At 37.5% G+C, this 24,816-nt stretch overlaps 1 protein-coding gene across 9 annotated transcripts in view; it reads right to left on the bottom strand.

The window, feature by feature from the left end:
• CPEB3 (cytoplasmic polyadenylation element binding protein 3) overlaps positions 1-24,816 on the bottom strand; it is a 238,494-nt gene that overhangs the window by 84,956 nt on the left and 128,722 nt on the right. For 5 of the 9 annotated variants that reach the window (XM_071215767.1, XM_058298771.2, XM_058298775.2 and 2 more), the window contains exons 5-6: positions 6,685-6,852; positions 4,983-5,072 (exon numbers count right to left, since the gene is read on the bottom strand). In XM_071215767.1, the coding sequence (XP_071071868.1) occupies positions 4,983-5,072; positions 6,685-6,852 (258 nt within the window). Of the gene's footprint in view, positions 1-4,982; positions 5,073-6,684; positions 6,853-20,421; positions 20,446-24,816 lie in introns of all 9 variants that reach the window. The other 4 variants (XM_058298773.2, XM_058298770.2, XM_058298769.2 and 1 more) reach the window with 1 other exon arrangement.

Here is a 24,816-nt window from a genome sequence, read left to right on the forward strand (position 1 = left end):
CATTTGCAAAGATACAATCCATTCATTTGACAAGTATCTGAGGGCCGGTCATTGTGCCAGTATGCCAGGTACAGGGTATAGAGCAGTGAACAAAACACAAAAGCACCCTGTTCTCATGAAACTTACGTTCTAGTCTGGGGAACTGACAGAAAAATATATATAATTTTTTAGGTCATGATAAGGACTTTAAAGAAAAATGAGAGTTAAAAAAGAAATAAAATAAGGACAAAAGGATATAGAGCAAGAGGATAGAGGGGTTGCTGTTATAGATAAGAAAGTCAGAAAAGACCTTTCTCTGTTAAGGTGACACTGAAGCAGAGGTCTGGGAGAAGTTAGTCCTCTATTCAGAAATCTGGGAGAAAAGGGTCTCAGACAAAAGAAAGCACTAAGACCCTCAGGCAGGAGGGTGTTGTACTGTTTGAGAAACAGCAAAGAAGTATGATCACAGTGTGTGAGGGAGAGGATGATAGAATATTATATCAGAGAACACTGAGATTCAATACCCAAGAGAGAAAGGTTTAAAATTCCTCAATGTGGTCCCTGGCTCTGTGCCATTCATCTGATTTGGAAATAAACAAAAAACTCTTCGCAGATGTCCAAATTAGCATAAATTTCATAAAGAAAATTGCTTTGGGAAGTCATGTAATATCAAATCTGGAGTCATTAAAATTTTCCCATCTTTTAGCCCTGGTAAGCTTCTGCAAATTTATCTTAAAGAAAATCTGAAAGAAAAAGTCATGTATTCACAAAAGCATTATTTATAATAGCCCAAGTGAGCAACAAATAAATAAATTATGGTACAATAGATTAGGCAGTCTCTTTAAAAATATGGAATTTATGTAGAAATGTGGTGGGGAAGAATGGAGTAGGAGAATATAAAATTGTAACCCTGCTATTATTACAACGCCACAAAAACAGGATATATTTGAATAAAGACTGGAAGGAAACAGAAGAAAAATGACCATGGTTAGTTTCACTGGTGAAGCAGGATTATCCTTATTGCTCATAAAATAATGTTTGTGCAATGAAACCATATTGCTTTGTTCTTGTTATTCTATTTTATTACAATGCTAAGGCCTAGAATTAGAATAACAATAGAAAATACTGTGATCAGATATTAGGACACATTCATCTTTTGGTGATTCCCTATTCCTTGATGTTCTTCTCAATTGACCCTGCAATCTCTGATGGTGCTGACCATTCTTCCTTGAAGTCTCTTTTCCTTAGCCTCCACAATCACAGATATACATACTCCCTCCTGTCCTTCTCTCACCCACATCTCTACTGTCATCGCCTGTTCTTCTTCCTGGTTTCTAACAAAACTTATTTGAAATCTCTGTTTTTCATTTTTTTCTCCCTTCTCTCTATAAAGATATACCTCCAGCCACAGTCTCAAATTCCCTGACCACAATTGTAGGTGCACATTAGGAATTTTCTCTCAGATTAGACAGGCAGAAAAACAAAACTCTCCTCCTTGTCTTAACGAAATCATCACTACACCAAACTGGTTTTCTCTGTTGACTTCCCTAAATTCAATAGTGCCATGATTCTCCCATTCAGTGGAAGGAATTTTAGTAGTTGCCATCAAATCAACTACTATCATGAATCTACTTTATCACTTAGAACCACTGATCCCTTTTTCACCTGGGCTTTTCTACTTATGATCTTGACTGCTGAAATCCTCTAAATGGTTTTTCTGGCACTGGCTAAAAAAGCAAAACCAAAACCTCAAATAACTTCTCCTGTGATGGAAAACAAGCAAAACAAACAAACAAAAAAATCTTCAATTATACAAACATACCTGGGTACCATGTAACATATTCTACATACATTTTTTTCATTTAATCCTCATAACATTTTTTCATTTAATTCTCACAACAAACCATTTTGTAGATAAGGAAATAGATTTCAGAAAATGTATACAGAAATGGCAAGTAACAGAACAGGACTCCAATCCAGGCAGCTCACTCTAGAGTTTATACTCATGATTTTACTTGGCCCAGTTCATGACCTGGCAGTCAGGCACCTCCATAATCCAGCATTAATTAAAGCCTTCCTTAAACACGTCTGCCTCTGGGCCATCCTTCTTCCTTAATGACAATAGTACAGTGCAATATTTAAGAACCTTGGTCTATGAGGTCAGCCTCTTTAGATAAAAATCCCAGTCTAACCACTTAATATGTGACCTTGGACAAATTACCCTCTTCTAAAAACCTGTTTCTTCCTCTGTAAAATGGGAATAATTAATAGTGTCTACCTTGTGGAACTGGGAGGATAAATGAGAGTAAGCATGGAAAATGCTAACCCATTGCCTGGGTCAAAGCAATCCCTCAGTAAACATTAGTCATCCTAATTATTATAATTCCTCCTACTCCTGCAATTTCTACCTATTCTTTTCCTAACTGGTTTTTTTTTTTTAAGTTTTTTTAAAAATTATTTTTTAAATTTATTTCTCCCCCCCCCCAGTTGTCTGCTCTCTGTGTCCATTTGCTGTGTGTTCATCTGTGTCCGCTTCCATCCTTATCAGCAGCACCAGGAATCTGTGTTTCTTTTTGTTGCATCATCATGTTGTGTCAGCTCACGGTATGTGCAGCACCATTCTTGGGCAGGCTGCACTTTCTTTTGCACTGGGTGGCTCTCCTTACGGGGTGCACTCCTTGCACATGGGGCTCCACTACGCAGGGGACACCCCTACGTGGCAGGGCACTCCTTGCACGCATCAGCAATGTGCATGGGCCAACTCCACAGGGGTCAAGGAGGCCCGGGGTTTGAACCAAGGTCTCATGCAGCCCACAGTAACTTGTTCCTCTTCTGGTTGCTTAGAATATTTTTTACTTACTTGTCATACATCTTAAGCTGAGCTGTACTATAATAAAAATAACATTAATGATCATTAATTGAAGGAATGCTTACTATGTACAAGGGACTACTGTAAGCATTCCACATGGACTTATTAATTTTCAACCTCATAACAAACTTATCAAGTAGGTACTATTATCCATCTATGAAACTAAAGCACAGAGAGGTTGAAGTCATATGCCTAAAGTAATACAACCAAGTAAGTGGTTTTCATGTCACCTTTGCAAAACTGCAGCCTTCTCAAAAACAAGAAGAGTGTCTTCTCTAGATCCTCAAGGCCATGCATAGAACCTTTCACAGACTGATGCAAAGCAAATATTTGATGGCTTAATATTCCCAATGCTGCATGATCATTTACACCAGGACATAAAATCTCTATTTGCATTTATTCTTCTCTATTGTCATCCCCTTTCAATAATTTTAAACTACCTGTATCCAAGTATTATAAACATAATGACATCAGTATTCTGTATGAATCACAGTACACTGTGGAATTTGGCTCATGCCCTAACATTTGGGAGAAACTCTCCTTCCAGGACTCACAAATCTACTATTCCATAACTTAAAAAAAAAAGGGATGCAAATGTAAACTCAGAAAACTTTTCCTCAATATTTCCACTAGCGTTGGATTTCTTCTCAAACTGAAGAACTAAATGCAGAAAAGACAAAGCAAGACCTTGACTTTTATCAATAGCTCTCTGAAAATATTTTAAAGTGATATTTCTATTTGAGCTGACCCTGTTCTCTATTTACCCCCAAAGATATATATCTACTCCCTCTGGAGGACTAGATCAATTTAGCAGGAAACAATCCTACTCTTTCAAAGTCCTCCTTTCTCATCACTTTTCCCCCCCTTACTTAAACATTCCAACTACACTTCCTTAATTCCTTTAAAGGTGTTAAAGCTTTGTTCACACTCAGTCTTTTTCTTATGCCCCCTCTGCATGGAAATTGCTTCCCTACTCTTTCTAGCTAACTTCTCATTTTTCAGGTCTGCTTAAACGCTATCTTCTACGAAAAGCTCTCTCCAGACACCCAATTTAAATTGACCCATCCTTTTTAGAGTCTTTCATGGCATTTATCTTTCCTTCAGAGAAGTTATCAAAGTTTGTAATCATGTTTATTTTGTGAGTATTTGATTAATTTTTATCTCCCTCCACAAAACCGTAAGTTCCATGAGGTCTAGGATCAAATCCTGAAGACACACTTTATGACTTTCAGGTCTTACTACCCCTTCTATGTTTTCAGTGGTCCTCTGGAGGACACCAAGCAATTTTGAGCGTGTGGCTCACAGACAAACTGTGAGCCACAATCCCCAAATGGCCAATCAAAATCCTTAGTTGCCCTTGTGCTAGAGAGAGCCCCAGTCACCATCACCTTCTTCTGCTGGCCCAACAACCTTTAAGGGGACAATCAATGCATCTGACCACTCCTTCTCTACATGGATTTTAAACTCTCCATAATCCACTGAAAACAGTCATCATGGTTTTACAAACTCTACTCTAAATCTGCACAGGTAAACCTGCTAGATAAAGAGATAACTGATTATTTCATTAGCTTATACCTTCTAAGAGAAAGGTCAAAGGGCTTGATACATATAAGTCTGATCTGACCTAAGAAACTTAAAGTACAATCAGCAAGAGGGAGCATTATCAAGAAGGCAAAGACCTGAATTAAAATCAATGAATTTAAGAAAAAGTACAAATATTATGAAGGGACATTATTAAGAAGGCACAGAACCATCTGTGGTAAACTACTTAGGCATTTCCAACTTTCAAAGCAATGCATGTGGATTCCCAAAGTTTTCAATTTTGGAATAACACAAGATTTCTGGGGGTTCTCCCTAAACTGGTCAACCTTTAGATTTTTAGCTGAGAGCAAAATACAGTTAACAAGAGTTAAAAGGCTGTTAGCAGTGTTGGTGGTGGGGTGGTGTACGGGAATCCTGTATTTTACACAAGATTGTTATGTAAACTCACATCTTCTCTAATAAAAAAAGTAAATTTAGGTAGACAATGATTTTAGAGGAAAATTTAATTAATTAATTAATATAAACAAAATAAATAAAATAAGATATGCCAGTATCTACCAAGCAGGCAGTAGAGACATTTTAAGTATATTACCTTTAGGAGGAAAATATGATTTGCTTTCAGCTTTGTGAGGCCAGTCCACCACAAGAGGTCCAAACCTGCGAAAGCTGGCAGTGATCTCATCTACAAAACAAAGAAGACATCTTAGCAAAAGAGAAAAAAATATTGCAAACAGAATAGCATAAAACATCTTTTTATATAAAAATAAATGTTTATATAAAATAAAGCATTTTTACAGAAGAAGTCAAACCTACTAAATGAAATACCGTTGTTTTGGGGGTACATTTGGTTATTCACTTGTAACCATTCAAAGTGTGTTTCGAACTACAATCCATTTCCTTTCACTGCCAATAATCTTGACATACAGAATATGGAAGAAAGAAATCTGATGTCAGTGAAGGTGACCTCAAGGTCAAGTAAAAATAGGAACTTTCATAGGTCACAAAATACGTGAAATATGCTTTCACTTGTGTGGAATCTCTAATATTATTTCAGAAATAGACATATATTCTTTTGGTAAGGAGTAGGGCAATAAGTAGATAATTATAACTGGTGATAAGAAAAATTTAAAAGTCGATAGTCCCTTTTTCTCATACATACACACTATATATCCTATAAAGAAAATGTTTCAAAAAAGATAAAAATAATAAATTTATCTTCTTCTGACTCAAAACAGAAGATTAAAACCTGGTTCCTACTCAGGTTTAAAAGTTACCATTCTCTCCACCATGACTAAAAATTTGTCTTAATTAGAAAAATCCAATTGATATAAGGTTTATACTTATACAAAATACAAGAAAAGTTTGAAGGAAAATGAGTCTCCAGCTATGTACAAGTTTAATGCAGTAAGTCTAAAATATAACTAATTTTACAGGCTTTTTTCTCTTATCATGAAAAAAAAGAAAATCATAATAAAGTAAAGAAACGTCATAGCTAGAATAATGCTGGTGAAACAAGTCTATTTTAATAAGATTTTTAGAGCAGATTCCAAGCCTACTGAAACTAGTTGCTGTTTTTTCCCTAAATTAATTTTGTCATAATTTTATTTCATTCATCCATTCAACAGATATTTATAGACAACCCATTATTTGCTAACATGATACTTCCTTTGGTTTTAGGCATCAGTAAAAACTCACTTTGGGACTTGTAGAATGAAAAAAATATTATTTTCATTAAGAAAAATTTTAATTAGTCTTCATCCTTTGAAAGGCAAGAGGGAATTATGCTTTTCATTAATAGGAATTTATATTAAAGTGTGAGATGGTATGGTGTAATAGACATGAGCAAAAGCTCTGGAGTCATTCCAACTGCACCATTACCTACATAACCCCGTACAAATTATTTCTCTCTGCTCCTCAATTTCCTCACCTATAAAATGAAGGTAATAAAATATGCTTTATAAGACAGCTGTGGGGATTAAATAAGATAATATAATGTGAAGTGTTTAGCATAGTAAGAGGCTTATAGTAAGAATTTTGTAAATGTTAGCTCTTATTTTAAAAATATACCCCAACATAAAAAACTAGGAAATGGGAAGCTGTGGGGAAACTACCATGTTACCACATATGAACAAAAGACCTGAAATGTACAATTTATTACTTCATCTATTTAATATTTTCACCTTCTACATACTAAAACTACAAGGCCCTAAATCTGCCTTGGAGAGGAGAGGCAGGGTCAGATTACACAAAGAACAAACCTGGCCTTTATAAAGTCAGTAATGAATGCATAGTACCTTCATCGATATCAGGAGGAAGACCCCCAACAAACACCTTTCTAGAGTAGCGTTCCACCCGTTCCCCATTTTGACAGCGAGTAGGAGAACTTAAGCCAGATGACAAGGACTGATCACCATGGCTGTCATCCAGGAAGGCATCTTCAAAGGGAAAGAGAGAAGACCGACCTGAAACAAATGTGTGAGTTTTTATAGTTAAAATGATTTTCCTGGACAATGAATGCTTTATTAGGAGCGAAGCATATAATAAATGTCTCATGAGCCATCACTTTCCCAGTAGAATAAGCAACTGCAGATTCTGGATCTTGATAAGTTTATACTATTGTTTTAGTGTAAAGGTATGTATAACACAGAGATGACAGGCTCTATATCTAAGGAAAAAGCTAAAAGATCACTAAATTTTATTTATAGAAGTCCTATCACTGCTATTAAGAGTAATCAACATTCTTTTTCCTTTACCCAGTAGATTTTGAAAATAAGTGAAAAAGTAATCCCTAGTCACAGATTTATTTCCTCTCTCCCTCCCTCCCTCCCTTCCTTCCTCCGTTCCCCCCCACCCCCACCATTGTCTGTTCTCTGTGTTTATTTGCTGCATCTTCTTTGTCCGCTTCTGTTGTTGTTAGCGGTATGGGAATCTGTTTCTTTTTGTTGCGTCATCTTGTTGTGTCAGCTTGTTGTGTCAGATCTCCTTATGCGGTGCACTCCTTGCGCGTGGGGCTCCCCTACGCGGGGACACCCCTGCGTGGCACAGCACTCAGCACTGCGCATGGGCCAGCTCCACATGGTCAAGGAGGCCCGGGGTTTGAACCGCGGAGCTCCCATGTGGGAGATGGACACCCTAACCACTGGGCCAAGTCTGCTTCCCTTTTATCTGTTCTTTATGGTCACTTCAGAGGTTCAGTTCTGAAAATTGGCCCTCATAACGGAGAGAATTTTGATCTGTAGACAGAGGCTGACAACTTCCCTTCTGATAGCAGGGTTAAAGATGGTCAAGTTTTTCCTGCCATTCTAAGCCACCCCAAATTGGAAATAAACATCTGCAGTAATAAAGGACAGGGGGAGTAAATGTTAACATATAAATTATGATGCGGGAATACAGAAGTAAATGTGATTATGACATCTTTATCCTACTAATCTTGGCCATTTTTATATCATTCAAGTAGAGAAAAATTTATGAAAAAATTATGGAATTATTTTCATTGTGAACTCAATAGCTGAATAAAGTTTTGTAGAGAAAAGGCAACTATCTACCTAGTCTAACATGACTATAAGCAAGATAACAGCAGCTATAGTTTGTTAATAAATCTAACATACAATAATGCTATCTGGCATTACAAAATAAAATCTAAAATTTAAAACAAATATATTTCCTGTTTGAGTTAATGAATTCCAGGTAAAAGTTTCTACTAGGTTCCACTCTAAAAATAAATGGTCTTGAAAAAAAGAAAAACTCCCCCCTAAAATAAATTTATACACACTTCAAAAGAAGAACAGTGTCTTTCCCATTTAGTCTATCTTGCCTTTATTTCCCTGAAACCTAGGTTCTGCGTCATAACAGCCAACTCTTTAGAACAGAATATAAATAGCCTTAGAAAAATACAGAACATTTATTTCTTTTACAAAAAAAAAAAAGGTTACTAATATAACTCTATTTATTTTATGAACAACCCAGTGGGATAAGAAAGGAACTGTTTTGATGTTGGAAATAAATAAAAGAACCAAATAATTTTTTTTTCCTCAGCACTTCCCAGCCGAGCTACAAAGAAACAGGACAGTATTGGTCATGTTAAGTTGCTTATAATTTTTGGCCTGGCAAAAATAAACAACAGATGGTAAATTCTCTTTTCTTGATGTCTGTTTTGATCACTGGAGGTAAAAGAAATAGATCTGTAGCAGCTATAGGCTTAATAAGCTCTTCAAACACATTCAGTTTTCCAAACACATTCGGTCATCAGGTTTGCTTTTCATGTGATCCATACACACTGAATTATGTGCCTACTCTATGTCAGGCATATGCCCAAATCAGCATTTCCCATAGAATGTTCCTATCCCCACCTCTTACCCTCAGCACTGTAAAATGATATGCTCAGAAAGATGGGAGGGGAGCCTACATAATTTGGGCAAATAATTTGGGCAAATATTGCATATCTTATGTTCTTCCCAGAGATTCACAATCTATATTAGAATATAAAAGGCTCTGAAAAGTTTTGCAGTAAAGAAAAGTTAACTTAGTCCACTATAATTCTGATTTAAAAATAAAGAAAACTTTAAAAATATATAATTCCATATAAAATACTCAAGGAAATATTTATCCAGATTCCAGAACACTAAACAAATAAAAAACCTCCCTGCCAAAGAAATCGTAGTCTGGTGAGAGAGATAGGTGAGTACACAAATTATAAAACAGATAAGTACTAAAAGACAACTTTGTCAAGTGACGGAAAAACACAATTTACTGACCCCCTCCTGGAGATGGAGGGAATAAAAGACTATTAGAATAATTTCACAGGAGGGTAATTTTGAGCAGAATCTTTAGTGGGAGTTTCTGAGGTTAAAGAACAAGAATTCACAAAGAAAATGCATTCAAAATAACTCTTCATCATTCCCTTCAAACCTGTTCGCCCTCCAGCATTCCCTGAAATTTTAGTAAAAATGACTATCATCCACACATCCACAGGTGTGTCATTTTTGACATCTCCCTCTCTTTCATATTCCACTTCTAATCCATTCATCATTGAATCCTACCATTCAAGTTCCAAAATAAATCTTCAATCCATCTCATCCAAATACCCTGGGGTCCAGGCTACTATCATCTCATCTGGATTAACAGTCTAATGAGCCTATGTAACAGCCCATTTAGTCACCAACTTCTACCTTGTACCCCCCATAATACTTTCCCCACAAGGCTGCCAAAGTCATTATTTTCAAACATTCATCTGATCATGAAATCCCTCCCTATCCTTAAAACCCCTCAAAGACTCCCCATTGTTTTCCGGATAAAATACAAAAGCATCACTGTCTACCTCTCCTATATCAGTTTCCCCTCTCCATCTAGCTCACTAACCTCCACTCTCACAGAGCTACTTTGTGTTTTTCAAGTAGCCTGCAGTGCCTCATGCCTTAAGAATAAGGTATTCTCTCTATAAGAAACAGGCACCACCCTTCCAATTCCTCAATTTCCTAGTTAATTCCCACTAATAATTCAGATCTCAGCTGAAAAGTCATTTCCACAGGTGGAACTTTCTTCTTTTTTTAATTAAAGGAGCTGTAGGTTTACAGAAAAATCATGCATAAAAACAAGAGTTCCCATATACTACCCTGATTATTATTTTTTTTAAAGATTTATTTTATTTATTTCTCTCCCCTTCCCCTGCCATTGTCTGCTTCTGTGTCCATTCACTGTGTGTTCTTCTGTGTCAGCTTGCATTGTCAGGCAGCTCCCATAAACTGCATCTCTTCTTTATTGCGTCATCTTGCTGCGTCAGTTCTCCATGTCTGTGGTGCCACTCCTGGGTGGGCTGCACTTTTTCACACAGGGTGGCTCTCCTTGCAGGGCGCACTCCTTGAGCGTGGGGCTCCCCTATGCAGGGGTGCCCCTGTGTGGCATAGCACTCCTTTCATGCAGCAGCACTGCACATGGGCCAGCTTACCACACAGGTCAGGAGGCCCTGGGTATTGAACCCTGGACCCTTCATATGGTGGGCAGACACTATCAGTTGAGTCACATCATTTCCCTACTACCCTATTAACACCTTGCATTAGTGTGGTACTTTTGTTATAATTCATGAAAGAACATTTTTATAGTTGACTCTATAACTACGCAACATCCTCTACTACTCTTTTTAACATTTTTCCCAATTACCATTATATCATTTGTGTGGGTTTTCATTTGGTATGTCTTCCCCAACCCCATTAAATTGTAAGCTCCATTAGAACAGGGAGCAATTTAATCTTGTTCACCACTGTAGCTTCCTGCCTTAATAAAGACACATAAAAGGAACTCAAATGTTAAATGTGAGGCAGCATTCAGGGAAGGAAAACTAAGTGCAAAGACATGCCACTGCAAGTATATGATGGAACACAATACATAGGTGTGAGAATGGAAAGAGACAGGACAATGTCCTAGAAAAGTGAGACCTTTCTGTTGCTTTTATTTGTCCAAGCATTACTTTCTATACTCTATTACAAAAGTAATAGAAAATTTATCCTCTTTTCCAAGTAACACTCACTCCCTGGCAACTCTGACACTCCCATCTAATTCATTTTCCATCCTATCAGAGTGACTTCTCTAAGATGTGTCTGACCATGTTATTCCTCTAACCAAATTCCTCCAAGTTTCCATTCTCCACAAACAGGAATTTACATCCAGGGAGAGGGGTAATGGGGTGAAAGTCTGAAGAAATCTGCAACCATCCAGATGAGAGGTGAAGTCTTGAACCAGAGAAGTGAAGAAGGAAAAGAAGCAGATGCTCAAGATGTTACATTCTGTAACAAAAAGAACTTTCTTTTTGCCTGGCCAACATAACCACAGCTTCCCCCAGAGTATTTTGCCAAGAAAATAAAAGCAAGAGTTGTAAAAATTTAGACAGGCTTATAAATTGGTTATGGATAGTTAAGAAACTTTCCAAGGTTTTTAAAACCAAACCTTTGCCTTATTACTAATATTCAAAGTACTATAGACTTTAGCAATAAAGTTGTCCTTGGAAATGAAACTATTAAGAATTAACATGTAAATGACATTTCTTTCCCTATGGATAAGAACTAAGAATACAGTTCTCAGAGCCCAGTCATCCAACTACTTAATCTGAATCCTTGAAAGTCAGGCTTGAAAATCTGCACTTTTCATAATTTCCCCAGTGATTCCTATGCTCAAATTTAGAAACTACTGAAATGGAGATTATAGGCCTACAGCAGGCAGCCACTGAAAGAACTATTGTGTGAAATGTATGGAAACATCAAAGTTCAAAAGAGCTAAGGAAAATATAGACTCAGGACTGGAATATAAAATCTATAATGTTAATCAACCTGGCTATAACATGGCTACTTTAAGTATTGACAGAATAAAAAGTTATTCTTTAGGAAGGATTTAAAAGAACTTCAGGGGAAGCGGACTTGGCCCAATGGATAGGGCGTCTGCCTACCACATGAGAGGTCCGCGGTTCAAACCCTGGGCCTCCCTGACCCATATGGAGCTGGTCTATACGCAGCGCTGATGTGTGCAAGGAATGCCCTGCCACGCACGGGTGTCTACCGCATAGGGGAGCCCTACGCGCAAGGAGTGCACCCCATAAGGAGAGCTGCCCAGCGCAAAAGAAAGTACAGCCTGCCCAAGAATGGCACTGCACACGTGGAGAAATGACACAAGATGATGCAACAAAAAGAAACACAGATTCCCGGTGCCGCTGATAAGGATAGAAGTAGTCACAGAGGAACACATCACGAATGGACACAGAGAACAGACAACTGGGGAGGGGGAGTGGGAAGGGGTGAGAAATAAACAAAAAATAAATCTTAAAAAAAAATAAATAAATAAAAATAAAAATATAAAAGAATTTTTGAGTAAGAATTTGTAGTGTTTACCTAGCATAGACCAACAGAAGATAAGAAGACTTTGTCAGTACTGGGCAGGATTACTCCTCTATAGTACAGGAAGTTTCTTCTGATGCTCCAACAATCTAAAGACAATCTATTTCCCTATGCTCTAATTATAGGCTCTTGAAGGACTGTCCTGATAATGAATTATCATTGATAGGTGATAACAGTATCTTGCTGTTGTGAAGGAGTGACGGAACTGGTAGAAAATCAGCCACTGAAATTTTATTTCAATATTCATCCATCCACATAAGTTAAAACATTGGTATTTTGATTTGTCCAGTGGCCCTTGCAAGTTGGTACTCATACATACATTTGGTTGGCATAAATCCATCCCCAAGACAAATCATCCCTGGGAAGACTGGTAACACTTTAGTTCCTGGATATGTGATATCAGAAAGTGAAACTTTAAGATGCTGCACCCAAGCTGTGCCCCATCTCTCTGACATATTTATTTTTTTTAATGGAAACATTCCCCAATACAAAATGCTTTAAGTAAGCCAGATTATTTAGCAAAAATTACACTCTTACATGCATAGCACATAAATCTCCTTAAGAGATACTTCCACATAAAATATTCACATTCAATATTTCAAAGTAAGCAATAGAAATGCTTTTTCAACTGCTGTAACTTGGCCATTTGGCTTTCTCTTCCTCCAATGGCTTGGTTCCCTGATATCTATTTTATAGATTAATAACCAAAATGTAGTTACTTGGTCCAGGAATTGGACAAATCTCTGAATACAGAGATGATGTAAAGCTAAAGTAGACGTGTAAGAAAAGTGCCTAATAGGAAACCTACAAAGTGCTAAACTAGCAAGGAAGACTTGTCCAAGAAGACTTCTTCCCAAGAGGTAATTTTCCCAGCAGTGAATGACAGAAAAACAAAAGTACATTGATCGTGCTGGGCTGCCTAAGTTCCATGACCCTTACCTCTGAGATCTCCCAAACCCTCTGCCATCACTCCAGCATCTCCAGGTGACTTCTAGCCCAGTATTTCCATTCTAAGCCTGACCCTTTTCATTTTAGCCTTGCAAGAAGCTCAGAAATTTGTCACCTTGGGGGTTTAATAAAACGGATTATGAGGCATGGCTTCCTCAGGAAAACACTTCCCTAGAAACCAAGAAAGTAAGATTTTAGCCTAGGCTTATCTGTGAACTTGAACAACACATATCAATTATCTGAATCTCATTTGCAAAATGAGAGAGTTGAACTAGATTAATGTGGGTACAGCAGAATTTCTTTTATTATATAGAATTCTTGCTTAAAATACTAATATATAGTGAAGAAGATGTGGCTCAAGCAATTGGGCTCCCATCTACCATATAGGAGGTCCAGGTCCAAGGTTTGACGCCCAGGGCCTCCTAGTGAAGGTAAGCTAGCCCATAGGATGAGCTGGCTCGCACGGAGTGCTGGCTTGTATGGAGTGTTGGCCTGCGCAGTGTACTGCCCTGCACAGGAGTGCTGCCCCACGCAGGGGTGCTGGCCCATGCGGAGAGCTGGTGCAGCAAGATGACACAAAAAGAGACACAAAGGAGAGACAATAAGAGACACAGTGTATCAGGAAGCTGAGGTGGCACAAGAGAATGATTGCCTCTCTGCCTCTCTCCCACTCCAGAAGGTCCCAGGATCAGTTTCCAGAGCCACCTAATGAGAATACAAGCAGACACAGAAGAACACACAGCGAATGGACACAGAAAGCAGACAACTGAGGGGGAGGAGAAATAAATAAAACAAGTAAATCTTTTAAAAAACCACTAATATATAAAAAGATAACAGTATGCAACACCATCCTGCTGATTCTACCCTCCAGAATATATTTCTAATTTGTTCATTTCTCTCCAACACCAATGCAACTACCCTATCCTAAATCACCATCATATCTTGCCCAGACTAACATTGTCTCCTAACTGAGCAATCTATTTTTCTTCTCACCCCACTCCAAAGAGCAGCCAATGTCAAGAACATAAATCTAGGGAAACGGACTTGGCCCAGTGGTTAGGGCGTCCGTCTACCACATGGGAGGTCCGCGGTTCAAACCCCGGGCTTCCTTGACCCATGTGGAGCTGGCCCATGCGCAGTGCTGATGCATGCAAGGAGTGCTGTGCCAGGCAGGGGTGTCCCCCGCATAGGGGAGCCCCACACACAAGGAGTGCACCTCGTAAGGAGAGCCGCCCAGCGCGAAAGAAAAGTGCAGCCTGCCCAGGAATGGGGCCGCCCACACTTCCCGTGCCGCTGACGACAACAGACAACAGAAGCGGACAAAGAAACAAGACGCAGCAAATAGACACGGAGAACAGACAACCGGGGTGGGGGTGGGGGGATGGGATTAAATAAATAAATAAATCTTTAAAAAAAAAAAAGAACATAAATCTAATCATTTGGCCCTGCTTTAAAACCTTCAATAATTTCCTCTTATCCTTGGACCAAAAAAATCCTTGCCAGAAGCTAAAGCCCAGGAAGACCAGCCTTTCCCTCCTTCAGCTTCATCTTAAGATCCTCTTTCCCTCTCACCCACCAAGGTTCAGCAATTCTGCACTCCATTTTATTCCCTCAAATACTCCAAGCCCTTTCTTGCTTCAAGCCTTTGTTGTGGTAGTATTTTTCTAAATAACAGCTTTATTGAGATATAATCCACATACCTTCTAATTCACTGTGCTAATTTATTTGGCAATCATTTCCATTTTCCCCCAACCCCTCTAGCCCTTTACAATCACTAATCTACTTTCTATCACTATAGTTTTTACCTAATCTGCACATTTCATATAAATGGAATCATACAAGTATGATCTTTCAAGACTTAGCATAATATTTTCAAGGTTTACCTATGTTGTAACATTTATTAATACATTATATCAAGTCTTTTACATAGGCAATTTCTTCCACCTTATAGCTGTCTTATGATGCCTAGAATTTCCTTTAAAATATTATAGCAGAAAAAAAGGGAGAATATATAAAACAAGATTAGCAAAAATGTTGATAATTACTGAAGCCAAGAGATGGCTACATAGTGTTCATTTAAATTATTCTATTTTTGTGTATGTTTGAAAATTTTCATTAAAAAATTTTTTTTTCAGGATAGCTGCCTCTCTATACTTTGGGTTTCAGTTTAAGTATCACCTCTTCAGAGATGCCAATTCTACTTTAGAGGGAACACCCTCATTCTTTTCTGTCTAGGACTTATCACAACTTTTGAGTAAAAAAAAATGTATGTTTCATGCATTTATTTTCACTTTTTCCTACAAAAGTAAACACTTGAGTAGGGACAGAAATCATTCTAAAGTCTAGCAACAGCATCTGGCCCATAATAGACAGGTAAACACTTAATGAATAAAATTAGGAGAGAAGGCTCAGTCCCCTTTATTCTTTTAGGCCCCTACCAGATCAACTTCTTAAGAAGTAAAAAACTAGTGATCTTATTCCCCTCTCCATATCCTATGCTCAAAATTTCCTATACTATGAACAGTAACATTCTCAGATATTATAACCATAAACACTCAGAAAATTATTCAACTTATGCCCATGTTTCACTCCACAACTAACCTTCCCTTTAAACAAGCAAGCTCACATAACTGGGTTTGAATTACCAAGACAGCATGTTTGTGCCATGGTCTCACCGGGATGGCTGATCATTTCTCTCTTGAGCAGACTTTTAGCAGAAAGACCAGATCTGAATTAAGCATACAAGTTTGTTTCCTTGTACTTTAGAACTTCTGTTAACAATTAAGTCATCCATTAATGTCAATAGATTTTTATGGACTAAATATATGTAGAATTACATTTACCAAGTAACTCCAATCATTCTTTGTATTTGTTCATTTATATTGTTTAAATGTTGCCCCTTAAATAAGAAGTTTTGTTCTTTAGGAAATTCTGTTAAACATCAAAAATATTAGCACAGCCAACATGACCACTTACGGAAAAAGTCTCTCAGAGAACATGAAAACATACGTGAAATGAAAAACTCTACCTATCATCTATCTATCTATCTATCTATCTATCTATCTATCTATCTATCTATCTATCTATCTATCTATCTATCTATCTATCTTTATAATACACATTTTAATCAGGTGTGCTGCTAAATGTGTAGGCAAAGATCTCAAATGACACTATCTGTTAGGCTAGTTTCTAAGAAGGGTTGCAGCTGTATAGGAGAATGCATATTAAAACTTGTCAAAGGCAGAATGCTACTGAAAGAAAATGTTAAGATTCTTTGGTGTAATTTTGATTCTAGAAGGGAAACCAACCATTTGTCCACTATAACTCACCTCTAAAATAAAAATAGATATCAACAGGAAATAAAATTGGATATATAAAGCATTACTTTAGATATAATCAATATTTATTTTCAAATCTTATTTTTTCACATCTAATTCTTCTCCTTCCCTACAATGACTACTTCATCTCTACTACTGGAAGTACTCACTTTGCCAATGAGCCTACCTCCAATACTTGTTTCTCATAGCCAAGCCTTCAGCTGATGCCAAGTTCTTTTCCTATTTTCTTTACTTATATCATGAAACTACCTTTCTTGTCTTTGTCCATTCATTAGGGCAACACAGATCATCCTATTGCCAACTTCTCTCTATCTGGCCACCATTGCATATACTCAGGGACATAGTTTCTGTGATGGTTAGGCTATTGTGTCACCTCGGCCAGGTAATTTTGCCCAGTTGTTTGGTCAACCAAGCACTCGGCTAACTATACTACAAGTGCATTTATGAACTTTAGTCATCATTGACTTTACTGTAGTGGTAAATCATAGATAGCTGGTTATAATTACATCAATCAGGGAGATTGCCATCAGCAGTGAGTGATACTTAACCCCATCAGTTGAATCCCTTAAAAGAGGAAGTGATTCCAGCATTGAGAGAGAATTTCCCAGCTTGTCTTTGGACAGCCAACATCTCCCAGAACTTATCAAGAATCTTCACTGGACTTTCATTGGAGCTGCTGGTTGCAGCCTGCCTGCGGAATCTAGTCTTGTGCATCAGGCTGCGTGAGAGATTCTAATAAATCTCTTACTATCGACAGATAACCCCCTGTTGATTCTGCTTCCCTAGAGAACCCTGACTAATATAGGTTCCAAGCATCTGGTCATGTCAATCTCATCCCTAAGCTTTCTTCTAAGATGATCCACATACCTGGAATGTCTTGCTTTCCACTCTTTCATCATTCAAATAGTTCCTCAAATTCTACCTATTGCAGGAAGTTTTTCTAGGTTTATCAAGAGAGAATCTACTGGCCTAACTCTTGCTGACAGATCTCAAAACTGTCCCAGATATTCCATTTGCTCCCTATTCTTAAAAAATTTATAAACATACACATGTAATGCATATGAGTTATAGCTAAAATTCTATTTTTAAGCATAGGTAATTTATATCAGAAAATTCACTTTTTATGCATTTTTGGCAAGTCTAAATGTTAACTGGAAGAATTTAACTCCTGATCTCATAAATAAATGAACATGAGGAAATCTGACAGTTTAATCCCATTTATACTATGTAGGGTTGGCCGAGCTCATTAAGGAATGAGAGTGGTAGATCTGAAGTCTACTTGCCCCATCCCACATACTAATGTTCCTATATTCAAGGAAGATGACTTTTCTTCTTCTTCAGCTTTGGGAACAGAAGACTAAATAAAAGCATGGTATAAAAACTTTCTGCCCATTCTTCTCTCATTATGCCAACATTCAGTTTTTTAGTTCTCTTTCTCACACACATCCTATATTCTTTTGTCATTCACATCTTCACCTAAAACCATCAATCTGCATAAAATCAGACTTAAAGAGAGCACAGACCAAGACATTCTAGCATTTAGCATAGTATATGACTCAAAGATGATCATGGCTTTTGAAAATGATGAAGCTGAACCCTACAAATAAATATGGAGAAGGTAACATGGAAAAAAGATGAGTATTTTTTCAGGGGTTCAGAAACTACAGGTGATGTTATATAATGCCAAACTCTGGTCTGCATAGATGCGGGGTGTTATTTTAAAACACTCCCTTCAAAAATTTATCAAGGGGAACAGATGTGGCTCAAGCAGTTGAGTGCCTGCTTCTCACACGAGAGGTCCTAGGTTCCATTCCTAGTGCTTCCTAAAAACAACAACAAAAAAATAAACAAGCAAAAAAATGAAAAAACCAACTCAGGGGAGCCAAGTGGCTCAGTGGTTGAGGGCTGGCTTCCCACATACGAGGTCCCAGGTTCAAGCCCAGGCCCTGGTACCCACCCCCCCCCCCCAAATTATCAAGAGTTCATTAACTATATGTAGAGTACAGCATTAAGCACAAGAGATAACTATGCTCAAAGAACTTATCTCCAGTTGAAGTTGAAGAATCAGGGCATACAGGAAAGATTGAAAAAATGAAATATAGCAGAAGCAGAGGAAAACAATGCCTGGCAAGGTCACTAGGCAAGGTTTACAGGAAGGGGTAAGGCTTTAACTACTGAAATAAGAAGAGGCTTTAGATAAGTAGATGTGAGAAGAGAGAGTGGATAGTACTTGCATTTGCTTCATAGTGGGAAAACAGAGGGACTAGTCTCGGCAAGCTGAAGTGGGAAAATGGAAGGTATGGTTAAGAGACAGATGAGACCAAATCATGGGGATCCTCAATGGAGAATGAGGGTGACATGGACAAAGTGGTGTTTCAGAAAGATGAAGCAGTAGAAATAGAAAGTGAAGGGTAGAGGACTAAGAAACTAGAGGGGAAATATTGACTCGATCTGGTGACTGCAAGGAGAGGCAAGTCCTTGCTGTCCATCCTAAGATTATGTCTACTTTCCAAATGGTCCAGTCCCTACCCTTCCTGACAGTTATCATTTTCCAGTAAAATGAGAAAAAAAGTATGGTAGGAATGATGTCCGAAAACATTATTTACTATACTTTCTTATTTAAAAACAGGAGAAGTAAAACATTTTAAATGGTATTTTCATGGTTAAAAAATAACTACACATGTATTTTCTCATCATGATGAAAAGTAAAACTAACTATATGGTACTACCATGAAAAAACATTTCAATGATAACTCAAATACACATTATATTCTGGTAATATTCATTCATTCAACAAATATTTACTGAGAATTAATAATAAAGTACTATGAATTTAATATCATTTTTTTCTTTGGGACTCAAATAAAAAGTCAGAGATAGCCTGATGAATGGTAAACATCACCAAATAAGCAGTCAAAGACACTGATTCCAGTCTTGAACCTGAGTTGAAGTCACACATTAAGTAAATTACTTAATCTCTCCTACCCTTTGCAAACAGATACCATAGCGATTTTCACATAGTAAAAGCAGAGTAATGCTTTTAGTTTACATGGATAAGTTTTCCTCTCCCATTTTTTTTACTAGAACTTCATGCAACTCTGAAGTTAGTTTAATTATTTCATAATTTACAGATGAAGATACCAGACCTAAGGAAAAAAGTAGTGATAACAATTGAGGAGTTTAACCCTAAATCCCATACTCTTTCCACTACATTAGGTTTATCCTACCTACTGCATAAAATTATTAGAATAAATTACAGATATTAAAATGCTCTAGAAAGGTTAAAAGCTTTACACAAATGAAACATATTATTTTGTTTGAGTATGACCAGCAGAGAATCCAGGTTGTAAGGGGTCTGAAGCCTATACATTTTGGGGTTCCTATTTAAGATAATATAAAACCTAGCTAAAAACCTTGGAAACTGAAGCTTCATTTAGCTTCAGGGTAAATCTACCTCTGGATGTGATACAAAAAAACTCACTAGCCAACCTAGTAAGGTGAATTGCCCTCCCAAACCTAACCTATGCCTTCTAAGAAGTGTGAAAAAAGCACAGTAGATACAGGGCAGAAAAATACATATGCTTGGCCTTTTATTTCCTCAAGTTCATTCACAATAAGTCACATAAAAATTTCCAGGTAGGAACAGTCTTTGCCATATCTTTATTGGGATTAAAAGAACAAATTACCAACTAACAATGAAAAGTAATGATATGGAAAGTGATAAGAGAATTACTTCTTTAAAATAATTTAGCTAGAACATCATACCATACAATAATTATTGTTTTACACACACACGCGTATAAACACGCATGCACTCATATTTACTCACAATCTGGCAAGCAAAGATCTCATTAAAATTTTTTACCTCGTCTCCGCCCATAGCTCCTGGCTGCATGTAAACACAGAAGAAAACCATGGATATATGTATTGAAATAGTGAATTTAAAAATAAAAAAGTATTCACATAAACCTTTTCTAAGCATGTTCAAAATTAATTAATCTGGAGATATTATTCAAATTTACTGCAGAAATATATTTTAAAAACCTTTATGAAATACAAGTCAAATCACAATCAAAGAGATATTCAACTGGATGTGGCAGTCACTGGAGCAGATATAATGGGTACATAAGTTTCACAAGTCTTATAAGGGTTTATATTGGGGCCCATTACCTACATTAGATACAGATAGAGTTTCTTTCAAAAATTTTTCCTAATTTATAAATCTTCATTTATATATTCCCGTCAGATATCATTTTTAAAGAAAGCCATTCATTCTAAATAACCAAAAACTGGATTTTGTGGTGGTCATTCTGAGTTTAACAAACACACACATATACACTTCATAAAGAGTCTCCTGAAAGATGTATAGAAATTCTACATACGATTAGCTTTTGCTTCACAGAATGTGCATCTGTAAAAGTTTCAGTAAAATTTCTTTTTGTCTCCATCTACTTTCCATATAGCTTCACAGATGGGGGAAGAACAACATTTTTTTCATTAAGAAAGAAAACTGAAAAAAGTAGAAAAGGATTAAGACACCAGGTCCATCCTCAGCCATGCTGAAGAATATAGATAGGGCTTTGAAAGTTTTCTTCACCTTCAAAACTAAAAAATCACATAATGCATCATTACTATGTTTAATAGAGCTAGAGAGGGTTATAAGATATTGTTAGGAGATCCTGGCATCTAAAAGGATTTTCAGAGCAGACAGATTCTCAAATTTGAAACCTTAGGTTCTTTAAAAATAAATGAGAACTCTAATCCATTTTTAAAGAGTGAAATGTTATAAAATTAGCTTATATAGAAAATGAAGGATAATTTAGGGTTACATTTGCAGTATAAGATAGTATTTAAAAAAACTATTTCTTCCCTCAGAAAAGAATTCAGAATTTTCAACTACATAGTTGAAATATCATATAGCCAATTTCATCTTCTACTTTCTACTTTTCATCAGACACCGTACTTACCCTTGCCTCCATACCTCTGACCTCTTCACTTTCCTACCTCTCAAATATTAAAAGTAATATCCAGCGCAAGCAATGCCTACTTTCTCCCTGACTCCTCCCATCACTATAACCCTTAATGAAAGAGAAAACTCTTCTGAATTACATAGCAATTACTGTTTACATCATTTATAAAGCAGATACATTAAAAAAGAAATTCAAGGGACTTTTACACTTTTCATTATTATGAACCTAGAATTTATCTCCCCGTAGAGAAGAAAGTGGTAGTTTCCTAGCTCAGCTCCGCAAAAGTTTGCTTCATTCATAACAACATGGATGAATTAATAACAAAAGGCAACACTTAAAAGGAGGTGAAATATGTTTTGATATCCTACCATTTGTGTCTCACAATATAACTGTGTCATGCTGCCCAACACCCCCACCATAAAACCCCTATTTAGAGAGAAAATTAAACACTCTGCATTTCAAAATTACTCATTTCTCTCCCAAACAATAATCCCCATTCTTTCATTATATCTGATTTCTGGCTGGATAATCAATGAAAAATAATCTGATTGCAATATTAAGGTACAAATGACTCACTGGAACTTACTCCAAGATGATAAATGGGAATGCTGTTCACTCAAGTCTTCAACTGCTAAACATACAGGTAATAGAGAATACAGAGTAAATAGATCCAGACACGCTTGGGGGTTGGGTGGGAATCCTGAATAGGGGAAGGACAGGGAAAGAGTTGCAAAAGACCTATTGGTAGTTTTAATCAAAGCTTCATTAAATAGTTCATGATTTTTATAGATGATTCTCTTTCACTTCTGAATGAAAACAGCAAATTGGCTATGACAGCCTAAGGACTGACACCATGGAAGCAGGATGGCATATGGAAGAGGCAGACATTTTAAAGTAGTGATCCAAGCTGCTTCAATTTGTTCTCATCACTTATTATGGAATTTATGATTTTTTTTAAGATTTATTTTTTAAAATTTCTCTCTCTCCCCATCCCCCTCCACCCCAGTTGTCTGCTCTCTGTGTCCATTCACTGTGTGTTCTTCTGTGTACGCTTGTATTCTTGTCAGCGGCACTGGGAAACTGCATCTCTTTTTTGTTCAGTCGTCTTGCTGAGTCAGCTCTCCATGTATGTGGCACGACTTCTGGGAAGGTTGGACTTTTTAAGCGCGGGGCGGCTCTCCTTATGGGGTGCACTCCTTACATGCAGGGCTCCCCTATGTGGGAGACATCCCTGCATGGCACAGCACTCCTTGCACACATTAGCACTGCACATGGGCAAGCTCACCACATGGGTCAGGAGGCCCTGGGTTTGAATCCTGGACCTCCCATGTGGTAGGCAGATGGTCTATCAGTTGAGCCAAATCCGCTTTCCTCATTGTGGTCCTGATTTTGGCATTTTATCTATGATCCTTTTAGTGATTATTATTATAAGAGCGATAGTTAATGAGTGCTTACTATGTATTAGGCACAATTCAAATGCTTTATATATGTTAATAGTAATGCACTTATAGTGGATCGAATTATGTATCCCAGTTTGGACATGTTCTTGGTCTTGTTCTGCATTCTGGTGGGTGTGAACCCATTATGGGGACCCAGGGATGCCCCCATTACGTCCTCAGCACACAGCCACCTACATGACCTAGACATAAAAGTTAACAACCGTCCCCAGAGGGGAGAGAATGTATACATGCTATTGTACACTATAATAGTCCCAAAGCAATAAATGTTCTTGGTAAACATCCTTCCTATGAGCACAGTGAAAACATCATCATACCCCATGTGTACGCTTCACATGACCCTAGCAGAAACTCTGTTTTCATACCCTATGGAATGTCCTTGTTTTGAAACCTCTTAGATCACCCCCTCATTTTCCTGTCTTTTTGCAGAGTATTATCTTCAATCTCCAAAGTGCCACCATCGGAGAGCCTCTCCTGTCCATACGTCTCAATACAGCTTATGCCCAACTCAGTACAAGTTGTGTTCTTTGGTCTCACAGCCACACCAACTCATGCCCTTCAGGGGATGGGTTGGAACACCCATTGTAAATATATATTCAAGATGTTACCTCAGTCAAGGAGTGGCCCTACTTGGACTTTAATCTGTATCATCCTTTATAGACAGAATGAAAGTCAGACGAAGATAAAAGCCAGAAGAGTCCTCTATGTGCCATGCCATGTGACAGAAAAGCCAAGAAACAAGGATCACTGGCAGCAAGCCCCAGAATGCCACAGTCTTTTGGAAGAAAGTATTGCTTTGGTGGCACCTCAATTCTGAACATCTCCTAGCCTCAAAACCAGAGCCAATAAATTCCCATTGTTTAAGCAAATCCATTACATGGTATTTGTTTTAGCAGCTGGGAAACTAAAACACCACTTAACACTTTAATGACATTAAGTATTCTTATTAGCCTTTTCTTACAAATGAGGAACATGGGACACAGAAAGGTTAAGTATATTGCTAAAATCAATATAAATCCAAGCAGTCTGGCTTCAGAGTCCATACTTTTAACCACCTCACTATACCATTAAGTTCCTAGAAGGCAAGGTTATATTCTGTACTCCTTTCAATGTTCTCTAAAGCAGCTGGCAGAATGCTTTGTACAAAACTGGTACTCAACAAATGTGGTTCGTTAGCTACATGGGTAGGCTTTAGAATGCAGGCCAACACTACTGGTGCTTTAAAATCTGATCAAGTTGCTCATATGAGGGCTGTTTGCAAAAAGTCTAATTATAGCCAAACTCTCCCTTAGGGAAAGATAATAAAATGACTACGAATGACAAATTTGGGAGCAGAAAAAGGATATGTCCCCCTGGAAACAACTGTCTTTTAAACAAAGAATATTAAGTTGATAAACTTACATGAACCAGCACAAAATGGGAATAATGTGACTAATTTCATTTATATAATATACTAGCTATGATACTATAGATTTATATAAGATAAAACAAGATGTAAAATTCCTTTCAGGGAGCAGATGTGACTCAAGCAGTTGAGCACCCACCTCCCACATGGGAGGTCCTGGGTTCAATTTCCAGTGTCTCCGAAAGAAAAAAAAACCAACAGACAACGAGCAGACAATAAGAAAAAACAAAGAGCAGGGAAGCAGATGCAGCACAAGCAACTGAGCTCCCTCCTACCACACGGGAAGTCCCTCACTCGGTTCCCAGTGCCTCCTAAAGAATACAGCAAGCTAGCACGTCAGGCAGGTGCACCAGGCTGATACCACAAGATAGTGCAACAAGAGACACAAGAAGAAAAACAGATACAACAAAGCAGGGAATGGAGATGGT

The sequence above is a fragment of the Dasypus novemcinctus genome, chromosome 6 (genome assembly GCF_030445035.2).
Source record: "Dasypus novemcinctus isolate mDasNov1 chromosome 6, mDasNov1.1.hap2, whole genome shotgun sequence".
In the NCBI taxonomy this organism is placed as follows: Eukaryota; Metazoa; Chordata; class Mammalia; order Cingulata; family Dasypodidae; genus Dasypus; species Dasypus novemcinctus.